General features: G+C 40.6%; 1 protein-coding gene across 1 annotated transcript; it reads left to right on the top strand.

Annotated features, from left to right (window-relative positions):
* Nucleotides 1-1,391: 1,391 nt before the first annotated feature.
* On the top strand, nucleotides 1,392-24,222 carry FASTKD1 (FAST kinase domains 1). Its single transcript, XM_032771062.2, is given in 18 exon segments — nucleotides 1,392-1,570; nucleotides 4,224-4,331; nucleotides 4,873-5,386; nucleotides 6,406-6,474; nucleotides 7,603-7,728; nucleotides 9,513-9,911; nucleotides 11,219-11,329; nucleotides 12,597-12,728; nucleotides 14,680-15,166; nucleotides 15,985-16,099; nucleotides 16,962-17,090; nucleotides 19,926-19,968; nucleotides 19,970-20,016; nucleotides 20,019-20,052; nucleotides 20,505-20,620; nucleotides 20,996-21,131; nucleotides 22,554-22,668; nucleotides 24,051-24,222. Coding segments are annotated over 16 exon segments (2,484 nt in total). The 5' UTR covers nucleotides 1,392-1,570; nucleotides 4,224-4,331; nucleotides 4,873-5,051; the 3' UTR covers nucleotides 24,141-24,222.
* The last annotated feature ends 1,844 nt before the right edge of the window (nucleotides 24,223-26,066 follow it).

Raw genomic sequence — 26,066 nt, forward strand, 5'->3', positions numbered from 1 at the left:
GAGTGTCTAGTCAAAGTTCAAGGCCCTGTGGGGTATCCCAGTTAGGAGGAAAAATTGGGTGCTACTGCTATTGCTTCAGGCACTGATTAAAATGGCATCTTTGTATTTAATAGAAGGCAGTGTGGCCAGACCTACAATATATGCCAACCTATAATAATACTAAGTATTCTGAAAAAGCAGCTGGGTGTCTCAAATTAGATTTGTGAAGCACTCAGATACTAGCATGATAAGCATAATCAAAAAGCTCACGTGGAAACTAATAATTCTAACTTCCAAGCAGGGTTTAAATAGTATGTAGTAAATTAGGCCTGGACCACACATTGAGCAATGAGGATAGAACAAAATATTGAATAGCTCACTCCTGATGAAGTGAGCACCATCCTTCTTGTGCACTGAATAAGGGAAAGAGGTAGAAAAAATGATATGATAATAAAGACTGTATTATAATGCATATTTGTAAGGGGCCTGAATTCAGGTTGCTCTGGCAACCTTAATTATTTCCTAACTTTTTAGTGTTGTCTTTGCAACCTAAATAATGTAATTTTAATGTATCTGCAGAGGCATGCACAAGGGGGGCCACAGGCCCCCCCAATAATCAGCAGGGGTACAGAACTCCTCTGGCCCCAGGGCTGTGGCAGAAAGAGCGAGCTCCTCCCATCCTGGGGCCACAGCAGGAGCTGACAGCTCCTCTGGCCCCAGGGCTATGGCGGGCGCACAGAATGTGTTCCTCTAAAAGCAGTGCAATTTAAATTCATGCACATGCCCTTGTGTGTGTGTAAAACAATAGATGTGATGACTTAGTGCATCATGATTGCAACATATGTACAAGTTAAACATACTGCAGCCACATTTTGCTCTGTGAGGATAAATGCAAAGTCCAAAGATAAATGTTGAATAGAAAAGTATTTTTGGGAAAGAAAAACAAAAAAGGCATGATCATTTTTATTGGAAAGTCTATTTCTTCTGTGTTCGCTGACTTTTACTGAGGTGGATCATAGGGCATACAAACTCTGCTCAGCTGAAGACACAAGGTGCCCAAAGTTTGCCTAGTGGAAGGAGTACTACAGGATTGGCAATATATCACACAGCAGTGGAGAGGTCAGGGTTTGACCAGCTGAAGAAGCCAAAGTGCTGGTAGTTTGTCAGAAGCCTAACAAGGAATGCACGTAATTTGCATAAAACTGAATGGATTGCAGCCACTTTCTTCCCCAGTAAATAGGAGTAGACCATGGGAACTACAACTCTCCCAGCATGCAATGCACCTAGTAGACACAGCGTCTATCTCAGTTAATAATCGGCCTATTTCCAGGAGGAGAGACTACTGATCCCAGCATGCAATGCTCCCAATTGGTCTGTGCGGCCCCTGTCTGGAGCAATGCATACTGGGAAGTGTAGTCTGCGCTTTTCGAGGCGGCCCTCGCGGTTCCCTGGGCGGCGGGGCATTAGGACTGCAGAGCGGGGTGCGGTTGCCAGACGGGTTCCAATGCTGGAGGCCCCCCACAAGCGGAAGCCTGGGGGCTGAGGCGATGATCTTGTGCCATGCGGATCCGAAGAGCCCGGGAGCGCCACGGTGAGTGGCCAGTAGCAGCCGCGTGGTTTTGCGCCTCCCTTCAACTGTGCGCTGGCCAGGGGGCTGGGTCCCTCCAGCCCCGCCGGCAGACATTTCAGGAGGGCACCAGAGTAAACTCCCCTCCCTTGGCAGGAGGGGGGTGATTGCACCCACATGGGGACCCGCCTGCCCCACGAGTATCAGCATGGCAGGGAGAGGGCCATCATACTCTCCTGCCAGTTTTCGAAGATGTATAACAGCTAAATCTGGATGTGTTTTCATGGGGACAAAAGGGACCTCTCCCTGACCTTCGGAGTGTCCCTCTTTCAGATTTTAAAATCCTGTTGCAAACCATGCAGAGGTTGAAGTGCTTTAAAATTATATAAAATTATATACAGAATGTATAAAATGGGAAATGTTAAGCCACCCAAATATAGGGCTAATTACTGTTGTCTCTATAGTACTCGGCATATAATCCTATTCATAGATTCATAGCTCTTAAAGCCAGATGGGACCTTTACATCTTAGAATTGCTGTATGAATACTAGCCAGCGTATTGAATTGCACATGGCAACGAACTTCATGAAGTTAGCAAACAGAAGGGAAAAAAGTTAGGTCATATTCTACCAACCTTGATGCTGCCTGGGCTGTGATGCAACTCAATAAAAGTAAGACAATTAGGTGATGGGTGAAATCCACCCTATTGTATGTTTCCCATCTCAAAACAATAATGCGCGCTGCTAAAAATGGTTTTCTGACTGTCCCTTATTAGTATATAGTTATTGAAGGACATATGAAGTTCATCCTTAACTGAGAACTTTGTGGTTCTCATTGGTTTATGAGCCAACTTGAAAGGCTTAATATGTTAGTTTAATCTGTTTGAGGGTAATTTAAAGGATTTTCTTGTCCTTTCAGTAAATCTTTTGTACAATACATAGAAAAATATGAAATAAACTGGTTCTTTGAATAGGTTTTTGTGCATTTGTTTTGACCAGTACATTTTTAAAGCTTATGGCAAAATAAATTTTACTCTGTACTCATTTTCTTTCACTTCTCTTTGTAAAGAGTCACAATTGGAATTAATGTTGTCTTATCAGATTTTTAAGAGCTTTGGGATAAATCATCTGCTTTAGTTAAAAGCCTACATGAGGGGAAAGGTTTATTGGAAACTGTGCAGCTCCACCAGGCAGAGGTCCCAAGCCCTAGTCCTTGAGATGGAGGAATTTGTGGGCCTGCAGAGGAGCTGGGGGCATGGATGTTCCGCACGCCACAGGGAAATCCAGTGGTACACGAAACACTTCCGCAGAAGGTCATCATCTCCTTTAACTCTCTTCCATGGGGCTAGTGACCTACTTTCCTTCTCACTGTCTTGCAGCATAGCTTGTTAGCACATGTGGCAGAGCCTGTGCTCACCTCTACCCTGATCCTGTGAGGGTCAGGAAGTGTGGGAGTTATTACTGAAACTAAGTAATTTTCTTATCATCTGAACTGAGGGATATACTTAGTTTACAGTTACATATTACTGGTAACACAGATAAAATATTTTAAAAATTATTTTTAACCTGACAATGTCCCTTTTAAAAGTGTGTTTGTGATGCTTTCTTAATTGTATTGTAAAATTGGGCTAGGGAAATATCTGCTCCAGTGTTAGTTGGCCAGCAAGATAATGGTGTTGTCCTAATTTTGATCTGTGCTCTCATTCTCTCAGAATAAAGAAAAAATAATAACTTTCTGTTTCTTTAGTTAGTTTACTTTATGTAGTTTAACAGCTCTTTGTAAACTCAGTCTCATGTTTTCTGCTGAAAACCTGTCTCTCCTGAAGAGTGAATCAGTTTCCCCCCTCCACCCACAAAAATCATTTTTTAAAACTGGGAAAATGTGATTGTAAAATCACAAAAATTGGCAAGAAACGCGGGGACCAATGTAGTACTTAGAATGTTTTGAACTTATTTGTTGAAAATTACTAGATTTCCAATTTACAATGTCTCTTTATCAAATATTGGTCTGCATTTTAGCTTATTTCAGTACCAGTAATAAAAGTCCTATGTTAAGAGATCATAACTGGTGTAAAAAGGCTTGCATCTCAAGGAAATGAGCAAGTGTGTTGCCTTGCTTCTAGAAGGAAAAATTCAACTACACTGGAGTTTATTTTTACATAACTTTGTCCATAAAAAGTATCACAGAACTGTGTCTAATACAGAGGTAGATCAGAATGAATGCTTTATAGAGATCAGTACAGGGCAGAATGGATAGAAGAGAGAAAAGTATTTTATAAAACTAGAGTAGAAAGGAAATTAGGGTTATAAAAAATAGTCTACAACTTGATAGCCCGGAAATTCCTATGCCTTCTGTTTTTTTTTTGTTTAGTTTTGTTACATTCATTTTGTACAGAATACTTTACCTTGTGTTTAAGTGGAACATAAATCATGACAGCTTAATTTTCTTTGTTTCCTTGTGTGTGCACCAGCATCGGTGATGTCAGCATGAATGTGTGCAACACTGAGAAAAGCATGTAATGGCTTTTGGAGGGTTATTTGGGCTTTATTTTTTTTATTTTATTTTATTAGTTAAAGGTGAACTACAAAAATGAAAATTGCAACTACTCCCACTCACCTCTGGAGTAAGGTCAGTATGAACTGTTCAAAATAATGTATGAGTTTTCTTCCTTTTGTAGGGCTGCTGTGTATTGCTGGCTTGGGTTTGGTGTGATGCCCAGTATGTGCTATGCTGGTGAAGTCACACCTGCACCTGAAGAGCACTGAAGTCTGTTGATGAGAACAAGGTAAATCCTGTTCTTGGTTTCCAGCACTTCAGCAGTGTACATGTTGGAGTTTTTCAGTGAGAAAGAAGCCGGTGCTCTGACTAATTGGCATTCCATGACTACTAGATGGTGTGCATCCCCACAGATATGTAGCCTGTAGAATTATTAGAGCTTTCAAGGGCTAGCTATTCTGAAGCTATTCTGATCTGGCTATAACTCTTAAACAACTAATTGGTTTGGTCACAATGCTCTGAGCTATTGTATCTGTTTTGTGCTTTCTATAGTTTTTGCTTTTAACATTTCAAAAAATGTAAGTCCGAATTGTTATTGTATCTCTAAATCTGAAAATATATCAAGTGTATTTTATTGTTTTAAATTTAATTGAATATTTTAATGTCCTGTATGGGGGAGAGTGGGGGCATTCACAGGAAGAATTTGGGCCTTAGTGTAAGTCTGGTGTATTCTGAAGAGAAATTAACTCAAAAGTTTAAAAGGAAGTAGTTTTAATTTTTAGCTGCTAATTATTAACTTACCTAACTGTCTTAAATCAATACTATTACAGATACATTAGAATTCATCTATACCTCTTCCCAGAAAGTCTATAAAAGATGCAAGAAACACAAGTTTGTGTGTCTCAAAATGCCTCATCTTCTTGCTAATAGTGGCTTTGTTTATTATGAAAAGTGAAAGAGGAAAACATTTTTCTGGACATCTTAAAAGTAGCTTGTGGAGGTGACAAAAATGCTTTGTGTGAGGCATATTTACGCATTTGCACTGAGACGCTGCCAGTTTCGAACTCTGAGTAGTGACATGTTGCTGAGCCAATTAAATAGCTGCACAACTGAAGATCAGGTCTTTGATCTTGTTGGAAAGAACAAAGCCAAACTATCTGAAAAACACGTTGGAAATGCAATTAGTCTACTGTGGAAATTTCAAAAGGAGAAGTCCCATCTGTTGAGGAATATCGACTATGTAAAAAACCATTCCCAGTTTCTTACTCTTCGCATTTTAGCTGAAAACAAGATAGAATTTATGGATAATGATCTCTTGGTGGATACGCTGTACAATGTATTGAGGTAAGCAATATAATATTAAATTCCATATAACCAATTTTAAATGAGCCCTGTAAATTACTTGTAAACATAATCTTAAACATTTTATTGTTCAATTAAATAATATTGGCTTAGAAGTTAACTTTTTTGTCAACTTTTCTTTTTCTTCCCTATTCAGAGTCAGTGACTTTTATAGCCTTCTTCCAAAATTCATGACTGTTCTCCTGGCTGTCATGCAAATTGATCTCTTTAAGGTCCGTTAATATTCAGTCCATGTAACAAGTCTTTGGCATCCCCTTTGATTGTCTTCCATCCACAATCATTGCAAGGGACATCCTGCCAATGTAGCTCTTGGATCTCAACTGGACAATGTAGCCTAGCCTCCCTCAATTTGTCTTCAGTTAGGGAAAACCACATTTTTGCCATCTTCTCTCATTTTAGTAATCACAGATGTAACACTACTAGGTACAAAATTCTCAGTCACAAATGTGTGTTTCGTTTTGTTTTTTTTCCAAGTTGGTGGTGTCCCTTCAACTATACTTTTATATTTGATAACCTTAATGGAGATAACTGCGAATTTGATTTTTCCAGTGAGCAACATATGTATGTTTTAAAATGAACAAACCTGAATATTTTTGTATTATTTTGAAATGTATTAAGCTAAGCTTCTTTTATTCAATTTCTTTTATATAAACATATCCTTCCAGCCTTGTGATTAAAGCACAAGGCTGGAAGTAAAGAGATTTGGGTTTTATCCTGTCCTAGCTTTGCCACACTGACTGTGAGACTTTGGACAAGTCACTTAATGTTTCTGTGTCTCAGTTTTCCCATGTGTAAAATGGGAATACTTATCTACATCACAGGGGTGTTGTGGTGCTTAATCAATTAACATTTGTAATGTGCTGTTAGACCTTTGGATGGAAGGTGCCATACATATGCAAATTATTACTGGATATAACCCTCTTACTAGAGTCTGTGTAGCTCTTTTAAAGCAAATGTTAACCAGCTTTGCCTGGTTTGTCTTGTCTTTAATCGTTATGAAGGTTCACTGTTGAGGCCCATGATTCTTTGGTAGAAGAGCTGGTCATAGAAGCATGGAGAAGATTAGAAAGGCAAGTATTATACTATTCTACCTCCAGAGAGATGTAAATTACAAGCATATTCAGCTTGAGTTAATATCTAGTAAGCACCCTGTGAAAGAACTTTTATAGAGTTTTAGACATTATCTAAGTATTTGTATATAATTATTTTAAACCTCAACTATCTTTTTGGAATGTCTCCTCTTTAGAACTGGTTTTGTTTTTTTAACATAATCAAGCTTTGAATATTGATGTTTTGAATTGCAGGTGGCCAATGGAGGTGCTCAGATACTAAACAATAGAGGCTGTTGTATCTAGAAAAATGAGTGCAGATTTAAGATTATATTTAGATGTGTGAACGCATACACCACTGACAAAGGAAATTCAAAGTTGGCATACATACGGTTTTATATTGATAGATGAAGCAGGGTTATGCTTGTTGTCCTGCTCTTTAATGGCAGATATACCCCTCTCCTCTTCCCCATCTTAATTTCAGAAAAGACTTTTAGTATAGAACCCTATTATTTTTTCCTTCTTTGCATTTGTGTTTATTTTGAAATTGCATTTTTTGTTCCTTTAGTCCCTGGCTGAATGCAGGGGCTGGGATCACTCTCTTCTGTTGTCACCAAGAGGACAGAATAGCCTGTCCTAGCCTACTAGCTAAGACACACAGACAGGCTAGTGAAAAGCCTGTATTGCATACTAATACTCACACCAGTTGACTTTCAGATTCACTTCAGCGACATTTATCCAACATGGTAGCACTTTTACTGCATAATAGAATAATCTTAACCACTCCATTACGGTGGCCTTACTAAACCTAGGAACTCCTTCTGTACTTGACTGTGTACACATGCTTCTTATTGTCATATTTTGATATGAAAATTCGTAGGTTTTTAAGCTCTTCAGAACTTTCTCCTTATGGACTTCTATTTTATTTTGGTTGAGGCATGAATGTTACTAGGGGATGACCTATCAAGAAAGCATTTTATATGGGTCTGATTTTTGAGGGGAGGGAGGAGCAGGGAGGTTAAAATGAAGAAACAAACTTCTATCTACTTGCTCATTTAATTATTGTATTAGATGTTTTACCTCCATGCTTTTATGGAAAGAAAAATAAATGTTTACTGTTCAGTTTTCTTCTGTTTGATGTATCAACAGGTTTAGTCTGCCAACTCTGTCTAAGTTTGCACTGTGTCTAAATGAACAACAGATGTACTCTAGCCCTCTAATTGGCAAAATAGCTGATATTGTGAACGTGAATTTGGATTCTATACAGGAAACAAGGTAATTCTGGTCCAATGAAGCTGAATAATATTAGATGCAATATGTATAGAATTATTATGCCTTGCTTATTCAAGATGTTGACTTTTTATCAACTCTTCAAATTTTGGAGGAGGCAAATAATTGTGCAATGGCATAGGGTCAGTCTTCATGGATGAATCCATTCTGGGAAAATTTAGATAAGTCATCTTCTGGAGTCTGTTTGGGGAGAACGTGTGCAAAACTTGTTCAAGAATTTACTTGATCCTTTTACTGTCCACAGCTTCTTAAAAGAGTAGTTTTCTCCTGTGCCAATGAAAAAGGAGATATTACTGTACCCTAACTCTGAGTCTTAACTTGTCTTTTCTGAGTTTTTAAACTGGGGTGGGCAAAATCCGGCCTGGGGGCCGAATCTGGCCCGTCTAACATTTCTATCCAGTCTTCTCGTGATCTCCGAGTCCGGGCTGCTAAAAGTTGCATGGTGCAGCAGGGTGCTCAGGCAGGCTGCCTGCCGGGCTTGGCCCCATGCCACTCCCAGAACCAGCTGCTGGCACATCTCTGCCTGCCTCAGGTGAGGGGGAGCGGCAGGGAGGAGGCGGCTCCATGTACTGCCCTTGCCCCCAGCACCATCCTCACAGCTCCCATTGGCAGGAAACTGGCCATGGGAGCTGCAGGGCGGTGCTTGTGGGTGCGGACAGTGCACAGAGACCTGTTGTCCCCGTTTTCCCCCAAGTGGCGCGCAGAGAGGTGCCAGCACCAGCCACTTTCCGGAGTGATGTGGGCCATGGCATGCAGGCAGCCTCCCTGAGCTCTGCTGTGCTGTCCGGCTGGGAGGCACCTGTGGTAAGTGCCTCCCAACCAGAGCCTGCACCTCGCACCCCCGCCCACACTCCAACCCCCTACCCCAGGTCAGAACCCCCTTCTGCACCCCAATACCCTGCCAGAGTCCCCTCCTGCACCGAACTCCCTCCCCAAGACCCACACCCCTCACCCTCTCCTGCACCCCAACACTCTGCACCAGCCCGGAGCTCCCTCCTGCATCCAAACTCCCTCTCAGATCCCGCACCCCCGCCATTAATATAGTAGAAATGTGTGGCCCTTGATGACTTAGGAAAATTATTGGAGTTGCTCCTCTGCAAAAATTATTGCCCACCACCATGAGACTGGTAGTCTTTGTATTATAGAATTGAAGCTAAATCAAACACTAACGGCTTCTGAGAATAGTAATAATGATGATCTCTATTTGTTTTGCATTTTTCTTCTTCAGAGTACTTTCTAAAATTTAAGTAACTAATCTTCAAAATATTCCTTATGTTGGACAGCTTTTGTCTTCTGGACTTAGACTTTGAGGGCAGTCGGGTTCACCAAAGGTCCACCTAGGATATGGAGAGGAGGAGGAAGGCCACCTCTCTTTCTTACTTTTCAACTCCCTCTTGAGAAATGACTTCTTTAAAAAATTTCTTTGAGCCCAAGCTTTCACACAGTTGTTTTTTTTGTTTTAATCAGACATGACGCAGGTTCATCGCAAGCAGTTTTCGTCTGCAAATGCTCTGTTTCTTTATAGCAGAAAAATCCCAACTTTTTTATGAATCCCTGCAGAAACAATTTTTCATCATTTTGCTTTAATGGAGAAAATGTTTTTTCGCCTAGCCCTACTTTTCAGGTTGGATTTTAAATAGCTCTTAAAAGAGAGAACTTTTGCAACATCCTCTGTAAAGCCTTTTCCAATTTCGTTAGTTATTTCTAAAAATGTTGTTAGGTTTTTTAAAGCTCAGTGTGTAAGTGTAAAATCTTTTGAATGTTTTTAGGGTCCTGTCGGTTTTGATGATCAGTATATCTAGTGTTATCTCACAGAATTTTCGAGAACGATTAATACAAAAGGCTGAACTTCTGTTGGAAACAGTGAATTCCATCAGTTTCAACCATGCGAGAAGGATGGTGCAGTTTCTTCGAAATGTCAGACTAACTTACCGTCCATTGCTAGAAAAATGCAATAAGGTTTTCCTTGGGAATCCCAGTCAGCTTGATCTAGAGAACATCAGTCTTATCCTTGGACTATACCACTCTCTACAGTTTAACAACACTGAATTCCGATTAGTCGTTAAACAGAAGCTGACTGAAACTATTGATGATTGTAACAATCCTGTGAGTTTCACAAGATTATTTGCTGCTCTAGGGCCTATGGCAGGACAAGAGGTAAGAGAACGGTAAGTTTAGCCCTATTTACATCTTATTTATGCCTGGTGTGCGTACACAGGTGCTCCCTCACACAAACTAGTACCTAAGACTTCAAGTCATGCAAATCTTGAGTTTTCCCCACGCTCGGTATGTTATTAAAATGGATCATTGTCTGGTCTGCTACTCTGTGTTATCCATTCATGCATGAGGAGAGAGGCAATTATTTTCTAATTGGCATCATTTAGGCTGCAAATTTGTTGTTACATTGTGATACAACAATTTATCCCAAACGCTTTTGTCTGGAAGGGCAATACTGCTACACTGCCCCATCCCCATAGCTTCATTACTGAGGCTGTGGTGCTGCCCTCCACTTGGAGTGGAAGTGGCAAGCCCCTAAGAAATCGGGACAGCAAAATGTGTCTCTTCTCTTTATACAAGAATAGCAGCAGCCTGGAGTCCCTTCTCCCCCGGAGAAGCAGGGGTTGCAGCAGGAGATCTTCCAGTACTTATCCGAGCTGCTGGGTTGTAATTGGGCACAGGGACTGGTTCTGTCTGGTCTTCTCATGCTACACACAGTCCTGTGCCAGGGTGGTGGTAGTGGGAGGCCATCATTTCAAGCGGTCTGCAAACTCAGGCAAACGTTGGTTACATTTGGTCACATTTTCAAACTTTTCTTTGCTATCATAAGCTAGACTTCAAATGAAAGTTGAGATGGGGGTTGTGCCCCTTCACAGCACCTGCCCCCCAAGTGACAGTGGTTAGTTGAGTTCATGCAGACTTATTGGTTCACGGTAGAGAGTTTCTGGGCCAAACTGATACCAACAGAAACTGGTGCAACACCAGTGGATTAAAAATCCAGAGTTCTCTATTTGACCTGATTGTGCAAAAAAAATAAGTTTGGAAATTCATTGGCAGACTGATTTTGAATAATTTAACATTCTTGTGTCCTCTAACACCAGTTTGTCAGTGCTAGATCCCCTTTTTTATAGAGTATAGCGGTTAAGTGACTCACTCTTAGCCTCCTTTTAAGTTTATTCTTCTCACAGAAGTAGACCATTTGCTAGCTTTTAGCATCATTCCAAATCATGCCTACCATGTACTCTTTCATCTTTTACCCAGTTGTTTATGCTTTTTCTACCCAACTGTGCTGAAGGAGGAAATAAAAAAGCGATGGTCTTTATTTTGGAGGAGTTTTGTTTCCATTATTTTCTACTATACTTCCCACAGTGCAAATCTCTTTTCCCTCCTTCAGATAAATGTGATTACTGTGTTCTCCTCTATTACACAGGAGAATTGTTGGAAACTTGCAAAATGCATCTTTTCTCTTCCTTTTTAGGTTAATAGCAACTGCACTACTAATGGCAGAAGAATTTAACTGTCACCAGGCATTGGCAGTAGTGGAAACAATGGAAGAAATGGAATGTAGAAATTCACATCTGATTCAAAAGTAAATTTTTCTAATAATACATTATATTGAATTCTCTTTGTAAGCAAATTCCACTTCCTACAGAAAAATACTCAGGCATCCTCACATATGAGGCAGAATTGTGCTCAAATTTCAGGAGGGTTGGAATTGGGAGCTGATAAAGCCAGGATATATGTGCAGTGTATATATATGCTATGCCTGTGTTTCTTAATTATGTTGTCACAGCTGGATCCAAAGTGATTCAGTTGGGTTCAGGATTTTTCTTAGAAATACATGTGGTCTCACCAAATTGACTTTGACATGCCTAGCTAGTTTATGAAAATGGGTGAACTCACAGGCTCTCTGATCTGTTGTACAATACAGACATACAATTCAGAATACGTATATATATGACAAGCTGCAGAGGCCCTGCTCTGTCTGGTGCAAAAAAGAAGCTGATAGGAATTCAGGCTCATAGGTGCTGCAGGGAGGATCTGTAACAGCAGCTGTTCCAGGAATAGTGAAGAGGAGAGTGCCTGAGAAAAGGCTGTGTCTGAACCCAGCCTTGTCTATCTGGGTTAAGAAACCCAGAAGAAGAGGAATATTTTGGTATACTCTGATGTTTTGTTAAGTGTTCTGTAACAAACATGGCGATCCTGCACATTTGACTAGCTGATCTGGTATTCTGTTGAATTTTTTTCTCAGTTTATCAGACTCTATTTTGAATTATTAGTTCGGGTATCCGACCAAGCCAGATCCTCTCTTAGTGTAAACTGGTGTAGTTTCACTGAAGTTGATGGAGCTATTCCAGTTTACACCATTCAAGTATCTGGTCCACTGATTCTTATTCTCTAAATTTTAACTGAATGCAAACCAAGTAAAAGGTCAGCACATATTTTCCTTGTTAGAGCAGTAGGAGGCTTTCTTATTATTTCACAGTGATTGTTGAAACCCATTAGCCTAAACAAATCTTCATAAGATTAAGCAATGGAGAGGAGCCTCAGAGCAAAGCCAGAGGTCTGACCACCTCAGTCTTACATTATAGAGAGAATACAGGACTAACACCGATCAGTTGCCACTCCCTAAGGCTCCGATCCTACAATTCATTATGCGCAGATGCTCTGCTGCATCTGTACAGAGCTCCATTGGGCTTCATGTGGGTGCTGCAGTCCACCCATGCGGAACAAACTGTAGGATCTTAGGTGTTGTCTAAGTAATGTCTTGTTCATGATGTAAGAAGTTCCTCTGTGATGTTTTTCCACAAAATTATAATGAAGGAATTTATTCTTATTTTTCGCATTGGTTTCAGAATTGCTTCTCTTCTACATAAGTACTTGGATAAATACAAGCCAACAGAGTTGGCAAAAATAACGCAAGCCTTGGTGCTGCTGCATTGCCATAATGCAGAGCTTTACACCAAATTAAGAAGATTGCTAGTTGGGTGCGTATTTTTTTTTGTAAATGTAACTGTTGATTATTACACTAAACACTTGTTACTTCACAATTCTGTACATCTTGTTAGATATTAATATTTTACTAAAAAATAAACTGTTGTAACAATTCAAGTCTAAAAAAGCACATGAACTTCAGGATGGGAAGTGAATGTGGTCTAGACTCTAGAGATAGTAGTGATCTATGTAATAAATATGCTCTCCATAACATATAAGAATGGGCAAGGAGTCTTCTCACACTTGAACTCTAGAATAGGGGGCATTCTAGCAAGATCATTGACAGCTGCTACTTTGATTTTATTAGTGTTTGTAGGAAGAGATGATGAAAAGGGCATTTCTTCCTGGAGAAATGCCTAAAAATAATCCATTTGTGAGAAGTAGGGACTCAGGTGTCAGCCCAAATGAAAAAGAAAGGAATACAAATGAGTGTATTCTTCTTCAACTGGGGAACCTCATGTGCTTGGCCAAGTTGCTGTGCCATAGTTAACCCAAACAAAGCTAAGCGGGTTTAATGACTCTTAATAGTTCGTGTTGGGGGACTATTGCTCCATTGACGAGGAGACCCTTTTAGGAGCCACAGAAGAGGAGCTCTCCCACAATGGCTTCCACCCCACTGACCCTCCTGTGGGGGAAGGAGCTCAGTCTGAATGGCTTGTTGGGGATGAGGGTGTCTCTGCGCCCCTAACACATTGCCCAAGGTGCCTTTTGGGAAGGCTGGGAAAAGGTTCATTTGGCAAACCCTGAATGCCTGCAGAATCTCACAATCCAAAAGCTTTCTCTTTCTTCTCCTGCAGTGTTGATACAGATGGGGTATCCCTGGCAAAGGATGTGTTAATTCCTGACAAGGGAGCTTTTATTCTCCAGAGGACCCAGCAGGCAGAAAGATAAAATCTGCCCTTAGAAGGGATGTCTAAGTTTCATCAGCACCCGTTAGAGCCTCATTGACTAAATTAGCTTCTGTGTGCCTTCCTCCCTCTTCCGCCACTAGGAAGAGTGATTCAGAAGATAGAGGAGAAGAGACTCTCTTCGTCATCATCAGCACAGACTGATAAAGAAGGCTGTGGTATTCAGACATAGTGTAGCTGTTGCAAAGGTGTCTTCTCTGTCTCCTCAAGTAGGATCTCCTCTCTAAGGGGCTGCTCTTGCATATCAGGCAAGACTGTTTGAGCCTAACAGTTTTATATCTGAGTGGCAATTCTGAGATATTTCTCTTACGTAATACGTCTAGGAGCTTCTCTATGAAGCCTTCCACCCTCTTGGTCTATGCAGCTGTTTGGACAGAATTCTTCTACTAGTATCAAGATAGGAAGAGCAACCCTAAAAACTGAGGCATCCCAGCTCATCTGAATTTCTTATAGGATGGCTTCAATTTCACATTCCAAGAAAAAGAATTTATCTGATGACTTCATTTTCTCCCATTAACACTCTACCTCTCTCCTTCCTTCAGCATGTAGCTTAGTCCCATTGCTTCAGCTTCCTCTTAGATCTTCTGCAATATGGCTTCCACTATTTCCACAGCAGGGAGATGGCTCTAATGACCTCCCACTGATCAATTTGAGAGCTTCTTTTCTGCTCACGTTTTGTAATCTGCTTGCATTTAAATAGTGCTTCCTGTTCTCTGCTCCTTAGACTTTCATGCTTCTGTTTTCACCTGCTCTGGTTCAGGTGATTCTATAATGGTAGTTTGGTGACAGATATTATTAGTGAGTAAAGTGGCAGGAAAATGTTGGTCTCACAATGAATGAGACAGTAGTAGTCAATGCTTTGAACTTCTACCACATTGTTATTGTCATTATTGCAAACTTATGAAATGTAGATGGCTAATGTGGTTAATACTTTGTTTTTCAAATAGAATTTATATTTACATAATTTATTTGCTATTTATCCATAAATTATATTTGTCAGTACTGGATGGTTCTGTTTCTTTCCCCTTTCTTCCAGCTACTTACAAGTTAATGTTGTACCCAGTGACATTTCTATGCTAACTCGTGTTCTGTCCATGCTTCCTTCTTCTCAAGTGGATGAAGTAGTGATTAACAGAGTTGATGCAGTTTTACCTCAGTGCAACTTAAGTGATTTGAATAGCTTTGCTACAGCTCTTGTCAGATGGGTTCGTCATGATCAGTCACATCAGCAAAGGACTTCTGGACCAGGTGCGAAGCTTCTGCAAAAATTAAGTAACTGCGGATATCAGAGGCTTCAAAAAGCCAGTGACTTGGATCAGTTACTGGAAGAACTTAGATATATATCTGGAGAATGGTTTGAAGAAATACTTGTTGAAGAAACAATCAACACTTGTCAGCGCTTGATGGACCAAATTACATGGATGAATGTACTAGAATTTTCATCTTTTCTCATCAAAACAAACTACCGCTGTACTCCATTGCTTGATAGAATAGCTTCTGTGGCAGTTCAACATATGAGCAAGGTATTGATGATATTTCAGGTGTTACTATAATTTTAGTATGTCAGATGATATATGTTCATTTTTAGAAGTTTGGCTCCTCATGGTATGATCACATGTGCTGCCTTTTTCCTATCATATTTTTATTACAGTGCAGTGAGTGTTCTTTCTCCTCTTCCAACTGCCTTGTAAATTATTGTAAGACATTGTAAGTAATGTGTGGAAAGCATCAGATTAACATAATGGTGGGAATGGGATTAAAGATACAGGGGACCACTGATTTCAAACCTGTTAGTTGGCAGTTCTAGAGGTTTTACTCTACTTCAGGGGTGAAATAGAGGAGGTTTTGCTCCTAGAATGAAAATTTTCCTGAAACAGGTATCATCCTTTCTAGGAGGACAGATGAGTTGGTCTTCTTTTCAACTGAGTTGTCAGTACAGTATCTCCTGAGGAGACACTGACAGTTTTAAACCTATTGTATTTACTAGTTTTGTGGTACATAAGATTTTAGACAATGAAGTTGGGCATGTCTCTGATTTTGGAAAGAACAGAATAATGTTTATATTGCTATAACCATCTGCTCCTACTTTTGCCCTAATGCAGAGACTTTAATTTTAATACTTCAAAATATTTTTCATCTGTTTTTGTATATTTCAAAATATTGATATGCTGTAAAATCTGAGGAGCAAAGGAAATCACTGGAATTTAAAAGTAGTCCATGTACTCTAGGTCTTCTGCTTCTGAATTAGTTACAAACCTCTCTGTTACAATGCAACATCATACTGTATTGATACTGATTCTTTTTCACTCTTGAAATGGTTATTTTAAAATTTCTTATCCAGATCCATCCTTCTGGAACATATACTCTTCTCCTCCCCTTCACTATTATGAATTATGATCCTCCTCAAAGTGAAGAGTTCTTTGAGATTTGCATCCAACATTTTAGCTCTCACTTAGGTAAGTGTTGCTAGGTAATATAGATTCGGAATTGTGTCAGTTACTGTTCTTCCAGGGCACAAATTTAGGTACACTTGAGAAAAATGGGAATTGGGTGGCTATTGAAACATACGGATTAATTTTCTTTTCTTTTTCTAAGTAATGTTCTGCAGAATTCACTGTGTGTTTCCATGGGAGTTCACAGCCTTACTTCATCCTTCAGAAATCGCTGTTGCTATGGGACTAAGAATATATCTTGAATTGTTGTAGAAAGAAATTGAGAATTTAAACTAGCTGATTGTCATGTGGGTAGATGGAAAATCCTTTAAAAATAATTACTGTGGCCTTTCCTAGAGGGATTGGAATCAGGCCTTTAATTATTTGGGAGAGAGGAAAGATCTTGTGGTTGATTTCCAGAAGATGGTGAGGCAGGAAAAGATGAACAGAGACAGATTTCTTGGCTGATATTATAGTTTGAGAGTTGTATGAAAGATTGCCATGTAATGTATTACCCTGCTATTATCTCTTCTAAGACTAGTCAGTTTCTTCCTGCAGAGAATATGCCATAATTAGGCCATGCTTTTGTGGAGTAGGAGAGGCACAGTTCCACTTGGCTGGTGTGACAAGCCTCCCTACTAGAAACAATATATTTTACAACATAAACTGAAATTTACTGTGTTAAGAGTTTTACAGCCCTCATTGGGAAAATTGGCAAAGCAATGGGCGTGTGCAAGTCTATGTGTGTATATTTAACTCCAGTTGATAGTAATGGGAGTCAGGCATGTTAATGGAAGGAAGAATAGAGCTCATTAGACAATTTTCATTAGACTTTTTAACAAATGTATGTAATACATCCATATAAATATATGTTTGGTTTTTAAAGGTTGTTTTGAGCCTCACCTCCTGGTGCTACTTGGTTATTCCTTGGCTATGGCTGAGTATTTTCCTCCAGCCGTGATAAACGCAATATTTAATGTTGATTTCCTAGCCAAACTGGATGCCCAGATTGAAAGTAGGTATTTATCCCTCCATTTTTTATTATGCTTTTTATAAAAACTGTAAAGCTTTATGGAATATCTTTTACATTGTAAACAATCCCAAATCAGTAACCAAGTACGTATGTAGATTTAAAAATGACAAATACTGTTACACTGAAACTCCAGTAACCACAGTCTCTTCCTCCTTTTACTTAAGGCCTGCTTTGAGACATGCTGAGCTCGGCCTGCGCAAGGGCGTTTAGCACCTCTCAGATCAAACTTTTTAGATACTAAATCCTAAGTTTCTATTTCCTCTGCAAAATCTTGTTACATAGGCACTTGAGCAGGACAGGAAGTGCTGTTTTTTGCTCTTTTATGTCATGATGTTGGCTGAGGTAGGGAAAACATGAACTCCTTTACTGGCAGGTCAGTAAAGGAGGAGTGTCTTTTCAAATATTTTCTCTTAAAATGAAAATATACTTGAAATTGAAGTCTTCATCCCATCTGCTCAACCAGCTAACAAATCTGCCAACCAGCAAACAGGCTCTGCCGTGTATTAGAGTGAGTTTGATACTAAGAATGCAGTGGTTTGGGGAGACGTTTTATATTTTAATCAACCTGCTAAATTGTACCATAGTTAGTTGATGTAGTTATAAATTTCTATTTTTATCCTTGTGCTCCTTCCCCTACCCTCTCTGTTGGTTTGCTACACACACTTGTTGCGTCTTGTTTAAAGTTAGGCCCTGATATTGCAAAGAATGATTGTTGTTTCACAACACCTAGTTAGTGTCTGTGTTATGTAAGGAAACATTGAATTTTATAAAGTTTGTTCTTCAAAAAGTTCTTTGCCTTTTAGACTAACATGTAGTCTGTAACTAGTTACTTTGGAAATTAAATTATTTTGCTTACTTTTGTCTGATTTAACAAATTTAATTATGTAGGATGTGGCACAAAATGGTGTGGTAGATAAGTATACTACTGTACATATAGAATTACTTTTAAATAATTGAGTCTTCCTGGAAGACACCTTCACAAATACAACTTGATTCAGGTGATGTTGGAATGCTTGGTGGAAAGAAATAGTGAAATTAGTGTATTGGTTTTAAAAGACATAGTTGGAATCTGAGCATCATCCAGGGTGGCTCCAAGCACCAGCGCAGCAAGCACGTGCCTGGGGCGGCAAGCCGGGGGAGGAGGGCAGCGTGCCAGTCGCCATGAGGGCGGCAGTCAGGGAGCCTTCGATGGCATTTCTGCAGGAGGTCCGCTGGTCCCGCAGCTTAGGTGGCAATTTGGCGGTGGGGATGCCGAAGGCGCGGGACTGGTAAGTCGCCCACAGAAACGTCGCCGAATCCACATGACCGGCGGACCTCCCGCAGAAACCCTGCCGAAGGCTCCCTGACTGCCATGCTTGGGTTGGCAAAAAACATAGAGCCGCCCCTGGCATCATCAAGGCTTTTGTTTAGGATTTGTTTGCAGTTAGCTTGTCCTCATATTAGAGCTCTAATAACATTTTCAGAGTGGTTATGCATTTCCCATACTCAGTATCTGTTTTGAAATAAATTATATTACTGCAGGAATCTTACAAGAATACGGTCATATGGATAGCTCAGGAAGTAGTGTGGCGGTTTTGTCCACAACAGAAGACTCCCCCCAGACTTCCTCCCTCTGTAACCAAAGGGGTGAGCACTAGTTCCAAACTTTGATTCTGTTCCCCCAGACACATTTTGCTACAACTAGGCCGCTGGCCTGGCCCCCTGCCATTTAGTTAAGAGCTGATGGGTAGGAACTTCAGAAGAGATGTTTTTTGAATAGGTGCTGTCATAAATAGATAGCTAAGGGTTAATGTTTCTTTTACCTGTAAAGGGGTTAACAAGGGCAACCAAACACCTGACCAGAGGACCAATCAGGAAACCAGATTTTTCAAAGTGAGGGAGAGAACTTCTGGTTTTGTTTTTGTTCTCTCTCTTTGTTTTCTCTCGGCTATGAGGGAAGAGCTTTCTTTTTCTATCTGTAATCTTCTCATCTTCAGTTCCCCAGTTGTAAGTACAAAGGTAGCAAAGCAATAGGCTGTTATATGTTTTGTTTTGTATTTACATGTGTGGAGTTTGCTGGAATGCGTTTAAATTGGATATCTTTTTAAATCAGACTGTTTTATTCATATTTTTCTTATAAGCAATAGCCCTGTATTATGTCATTAATGCAGTGATCATGTCATGTGTTGTTTCTTTCTTGTTTTATATAAAGCTTTCTTTTTAAACCTGGTTGAGGTTTTCTCTGGTTCAGCGTAAGGAACGAAGGCGGGAAATCTCTTGTTGTGTTAGCTTGACTAGCTTTGAATGCATAGCCTCGGGGGAAGGTAAATTGCCCTCTCTGTCTTGCATTCAAGGAGTTAAGTACAGTAATCGCCCAGGATAACCAAGGAGGGGGAGCTGGGGATGAAATAAAGAGGAGACAAGGGAGAGGGGTTGTTCCCTTTGTGTGAGATCAGGGCTTCTGAGTCTTGGGGTCCCTCCAGGGAAAGTCTGGGGGACCAGAGCGAGGCAGGCGCTGTATTTCCAGTCTGGTGGCAGCGAGATTAAGAGCCAAGCGGTAATTAAGCTTGGAGGTTCCGCTAAGCACCCAGATTTTGGACGCTAAGTCAGATTGAGAAGAAGAGGCTTATTACAGGTGCATTTTTTCTAATTCCTCTATGTTGAATATAAAAGAGAAGGAAAAAATTCCAATTGAGAGATTTCCATATTCTTTGTAAGATTCTGAACTTAATGCATTAATGTGCACTGTTAGCTAAAAGGCTATTTCTCCATTAATTAAGTAGCCATTTGAGTGCCCCTCAAGAACTTCCTGTGTTTCTAGCTGACTTTTTAATTCAGCCCTACCAGATACCTTGAATTGGAGGGTCCGGTTACGCCTGATGAATTGAACAGGCTGTGTGTCTGGAATGCCCTGAGTTTCAGATCCCTTGGTTCATGAGCGCTATTGTCAGCAGATGCAGCATAAAGTCATATTTTAGGAGAGGCAATGCCATTTTTCTTAGTTATGGAGGACTAGCAGTTTGATAGGTGGTGCATTTCTTCTAGCATTTAATGGGTTATTTATTAGCAATCTATAAAAGCTGATAACTGAATGTAATAACTTAGCACAAAAATAAGTCAGGATGAAACTTTAAAAACGGATGTCCTCCCCCTACCTTGTTGTGATATGCCATTTATGCATCTGGCTGCCCACTGTTCTTTCTTAAAGGTGGTGGAGCTATATGTAGGTTGTGAAAAGGTTAGCTTAAAAAAGTAAAACAACAACATTAGTGTTCTACAGAAATGTTTAATCCCAGTTTTGTCTATTTTCAGATATCTAGTGTAACAATTGCAGTTTTCTGTCTACTGTGACACTATTTTTATTTCAAGACTGCAGGCCTGCATGTTGGTGCACTAATTTGTCCATTTTGTTTTTGTAGGCAATGGCAGCACAAATACAGCACAACAGCAGATTCATAGAATGCTGGGGGAGATCTTGGGAGGAAGCCAGTATGCAAAAGTATCTGTTCTCACGCCTTACTACTATGGAATAGGTGGGTGGTTAACCAGGTTGGTGGAAATAGCTTTGGATCCACAAGTCCACAGTTAATTCCTGTAGGGGTTATTATAGATCTGAGTCCTCTCCCTAACTCCATTGCTATATATCTTTGGAACATCTGAGAATTGTGCCCCAAATGTGTAAGTATAATAAGCCATCAAACAAAATGTTGCTATTTTGGAAACTGGATACAAAGTGGGTCTGAAAAAAAAGCCCCACAACTCACTTTGCCCTATATAATACAAATAATATTTGATAATTTCAGTGATAACGGTAACTTAGTTTTTCTTAAAATAAATGTTCTAGATATTAAATCAGATCCATTTTCCTCTTATATTGATTAGTGTACTGGGTTATTGCATTTTCTTAGATTTTGAATGCATTCTGGATAAAAACAAAAAGCCTCTTCCCTATATGGATCAGAGTATAGTTTTGGCTGACTTAGTGCAGTGGGGACCAGACATCCAGCTCCTGGGGAAGAAGGGACTTCCACCGGGAGCACAGAGGTTAGTACATGGTTTTCTATATGTTAGGTTTTGCTAAGTAGATGAACCAAGTTTGCATATTCAGGCTTTTTCTTACCCTTCATGGTGGCTGTGTTTTCTCTTGTCAATATACACATCACAGCTCCTGTGAGTAGGAGTGGTATTGAGTGTGAGGCAGGAGAGACAGCTGTTTCTTGTGGAGGCCTAATATGGGTATGGCTTCAACTTTTTTTTTTTTTTTTTTTTTTTAAACCCCCCTTATTTGGAAAGTAAGAAATCAAAGCTTCTTTGGCCATTTATAGATGCACTGAATAGCTGTGATGCAAAATTTTAGCAATACAGCCCTGACTTCTCAAAGCCTGTTGCTCTGCAGACCTCCTGCAACTGCTGTTGAACGTAGTGAACTTGCAGGTGTAGAGAACCTAAAAGGATGAGGGCCTTATCCTCTGTGCCTTAGCATCCCCCCTGTAAAATGCAGATACAACTCACCCAGAGGACAGCGCCAGGCTGTGGAGGGTTAAGGATTGTGTAGATAAGTTTTAGGATTCTCAGATGTAAAGGACAAAAAAGGTATGAAGTTTTAAAGTGTACAGTGATTGGCTCTAAAAAGTCAGCCTTTACCAACAGTTACCGCAGCAGTATCTGAGATGCTAAACCTTTGCCTTCTGCTGGTCTTGTTCAGATACACGCACGTGATACCTGTTAATAAACACTGACTTTTCAATGGCAACAACACACTCTAATTAGAAGTTGCTTCCAAAAAATGTGCATGTGCTCCCATTGGGTGAACACACCTGGCATGTTGTACATCTATGTGGTTTGATAACGGTAAAGCTGATAAGCTAGAAGGGCTTTTCCATCAGTAGTATTTTATTCTAAGTACAGCAACAGATTTGCTCCTGAGTTTGAGCAGTTGATATTACACCTATGCTGCATTGGCTGCCTTTCTAAAGGCAGACTGGTTTCAAGTTGGCTGCCTTTTTAAGTTCTTCATGCCTATATTTAAGGCTTCCTCTTTGAACTTTGTCTTTAGCAGTGTTTGTGCTGACAAGTGCCTTTCAGGGATATTTTTACTATTCTGTGTGTGCAAATCAGGTATTTGCTTATGCAAATCAGTAGTTAGATGCACAAAAATTATGTAGGGAGATGCAACAAAAGTGTTTACCTTGAAAACATTGGTTTGGCTGTTTTTCTGTTTTGCAGCTACCAGAGGTGTAAAAGGGAAAAGCTTTTGGGAACCATCTAGCGTTCATATTTGCCTAGATAAATATGAAGAAAATTGAGTCTTGACTTAAAGAATGAGTTTAATTTTCTTTAAATTTTTAAATCTTAGTTTTCAGGTTAATCTAATGGTAGTCTGACTACAACTATTATAATTGAATAGGGGGATCATTAATAGACATCCTACTAATATTTGAAAGTAACTATTTTGTTTGTTAGCAGAATTGCTGTGGAGTTTCTGGATTCTAAAGCTTTTTGCAAAAATTCATGTCATCTCAAAGGAGAAATTGCAATGAAAAAAAGACACCTGGAAATTTTGGGGTACCAGGTGGTTCAGGTATGGTGCACACAATCTGTTATATCAATACCTTATATTTGGACTGGTGTGTACAATGGAATCCTCTAAGCTCTCCCCTTCAAAAACTTTATACAGTTTTTCTCTTTAACAGGAGAGGGCATATGTGGAAGGATGCTCCCTTGTATTTGCAGGGCATTCTCCAGGCTCTGTAATGTTGTTGGAGAAAGACTGTATTTTTCCCTACCAGGAGGAAATAGCTATGGAAAATATGTTGTCTAGTTCCTGTTCACTAGGAACAGCTGCAGCAAAACAAGTTAAATGATCTTGTATACCTTTCCTCCACTATAGCATAGTGGCTGCTTTGTCTCTGCTGCTCAAACGAAGTGAGGGACATATTGCTCTCTTTGGAATGCAGCACTCCTTGGTAGATTGCCACATTCTAAAAGGAATGCCAGACTGGAACCACCTCCTGAGTGGAGAGAAGCTCCATTTAAAAGGAGTGAAAGTCCATTGAAATGCACTGAATCAATTTGGGAATTTTGCTCCACTTCAGATCAAGTGGGAGCTTTCTACACTAGGACCTCCTAATTCTCCGCTAGTGCAGCTCCAGCAGTGGAACTTGTGGGATAGACCACTGTGGTGTCTACCACTTACCACTGTGGTGTCTAGCCCAGACATAGTGGGAAAAACACATGTCCTGCCTAAGCTACTGCTTCCACTGTTGCTACAAGTGGTGGACCTTCCCCAATGGAAGATTAGAGACCTAGATTTATTATTCCTCCAGCCCAGTGTAGACATACCCTAGAAGCAGAGCTTTACTATAAGCAGGTTCCACTCTAACTCTTGCTTCATTTACTGTCATTTGAAACAGAATCCCTTCCATGTGACTTACAGTTTTGTTCTCCAGACACCTTGAATACCCTTAATTTTCTCCCTGTGGGATTCTCCTGACACTGTATGTTACACAATTTTTATCATGGCATTTCCTGGCTGAGGCAGTTTTTTAAATTTTAGGGTCAGATCCTCAGCTAGTGTAAATTGCCGGTTTATACCAGTGGAGGATTTAGTCCTTAATTAGAGGTATTTTGAAATCCTGACAGGAAATGACATGAGGATGGAGCTATGCCATCTTACTCCACCTGAGCATCTGGTCCTTCATCTCCACTATTATTACTCTATGAAAGCAAGGTGACTTACCAGGCAAATACATTTAGCGATAAGAAATTCCTAATATTAAAAATGAAGCATAGCCCATTAAAAGGTCACATCTCCTATAATAATCTTCAACCTTACATATCTTAAAATGGAGAGCACAGGGCTTAAATAAAAGGTGCCACATATTGCATATGTGTATCTACTGTGACTGTGTCAAACAAGAAGAAATGTTAACAGCAAGTTACCATGCAAACTCTGTCTTACAGATTCCTCACTTTGAATGGAATTCCATGGAGCTGTCATCAAAAGATGCATGGATGGAGTATCTGAAAAAGAATATATTTGAAACAAAGTAATATAGAAGAGGCAATCATGAATATATATTTTCATATAAACATTTAACTTGATCATGTAACATTAAATATTTTGTAACCTTAAGACATTTATTTTCCATTGAAATCTCTTTATAGGCTAGGTTGAATAAGCCTAGGTGCTGGGAATCAGGAGATTGGAGATGTAATCCTGAGTTTATCAATGACTTGGCTGGTTGCAAAGGTCTAAGGCCTGGTCTACACTACGTGTTTAAACTGATTTTAGCAGCGTTAAACCGATTTAACGGCACACCCATCCACACTACGAGGCCCTTTATATCGATATAAAAGGCTCTTTAAATCGGTTTCTGTACTCCTCCCCAATGAGAGGAGTAGCGCTAAAATCGGTATTACCATATCAGATTAGGGTTAATGTGGCCGCAAATCAACGGTATTGGCCTCTGGGCGGTATCTCACAGTGCACCACTGTGACCGCTTTGGACGGCAATCTGAACTTGGATGTAGTGGCCAGGTAAACAGGAAAAGCCCAGCGAACTTTTGAATTTCATTTCCTGTTTGCCCAGCGTGGAGCTCTGATCAGCACGGGCGGCGATGCAGTCCCAAATCCAAAAAAGAGCTCCAGCATGGACCGTACGGGAGATACTGGATCTGATGGATCTGATCGCTGTATGGGGAGACAAATCTGTTCTATCAGAGCTCCGTTACAGAAGACGAAATGCCAAAGCGTTTGAAAAAATCTCCAGGCTCCAGAGTCTACACAGTGCTGCGTGACAAGCGTAACGGAAAGCCAAAGAATCAAATGGACGCTCATGGAGGGAGGGGGGGTACTGAGGACTCCAGCTATCCCACAGTCCACAGCAGTCTCTGAAAAGTATTTGCATTCTTGGCTGAGCTCCCAGTGCCTGTAGGTTCAAACACATTGTCCGGCGTGGTTCAGGGTATAGCTCGTCAATTTACTCCCTCCCCCCCACGTGAAAGAAAAGGGAAAAAATCATTTCTTGACTTTTTCAATGTCACCCTATGTCTACTGAATGCTGGTGGTAGACACGGCGATGCTGCAGCAGTGAAGAGCAGTATCCGCTCTTCTCCCCTCCCCGGTGGCAGACGGTACAATATGACTGCTATCCATCGTCACCATCAGCCTGTGAGTGCTCCTGGCTGGCCTCAGGTGAGGCTGGCCGGGGCGCCTGGGTAAAAATAGGAATGATTCCCTGGTCATTCCCAGTAGATGGTACAGAACGGCTGGTAACCGTCCTCATCATAGCAACTGGGGCTGAGCTCCATCAGCCCCCTCCCTTTTTCATGTGTAAAGAAAAGATTCTGTACTGCCTGGACTATCATAGCAGCGGGATGCTGGGCTCCTCTCCCCCGCACCGCTTAATGTCCTGCCTGGACTGTCATAGCAGCTGGAGGCTGCCTCCCCCTCATTTTATCTCACTAACAAGTCACTGTTTCTTATTCCTGCATTCTTTATAACTTCATGACACAAATGGGGGGGACACTGCCACGGTAGCCCAGGAAGGTTGGGGAGGAGGGAAGCAACGGGTGGGGTTGTTGCAGGGGCACCCCCGTGAATGGCATGCAGCTCATCATTTCTGCGGGATCTGACATGGAGCAGCTGTGCTCTCTGATACACTGGTTCTCTAGTCACTTGCCCCATATTCTAGGCAGGACTGACTCTATTTTTAGAAACCATAAAGGAGGATTGACTCGGGGAGTCATTCCCATTTTTGCCTTTGCGCCCCCGGCCGACCTCAGCCAGGGGCACCCATGATAGCAGCAGACAGTACAGAGAACGACAGATAACCGTCATCTTATTGCCAATTTACAATGGCAGCAGACGGTACAGAACGACTGATAACCATCTCTGCTATCATGCAAAAGCAAATGAATGCTGCTGTGTAGCGCTGCAGTAACGCCTCTGTCAGCGGCATCCAGTACACATACGGT

The sequence above is a fragment of the Chelonoidis abingdonii genome, chromosome 10 (assembly GCF_003597395.2).
Source record: "Chelonoidis abingdonii isolate Lonesome George chromosome 10, CheloAbing_2.0, whole genome shotgun sequence".
NCBI classification, from domain to species: domain Eukaryota; kingdom Metazoa; phylum Chordata; order Testudines; family Testudinidae; genus Chelonoidis; species Chelonoidis abingdonii.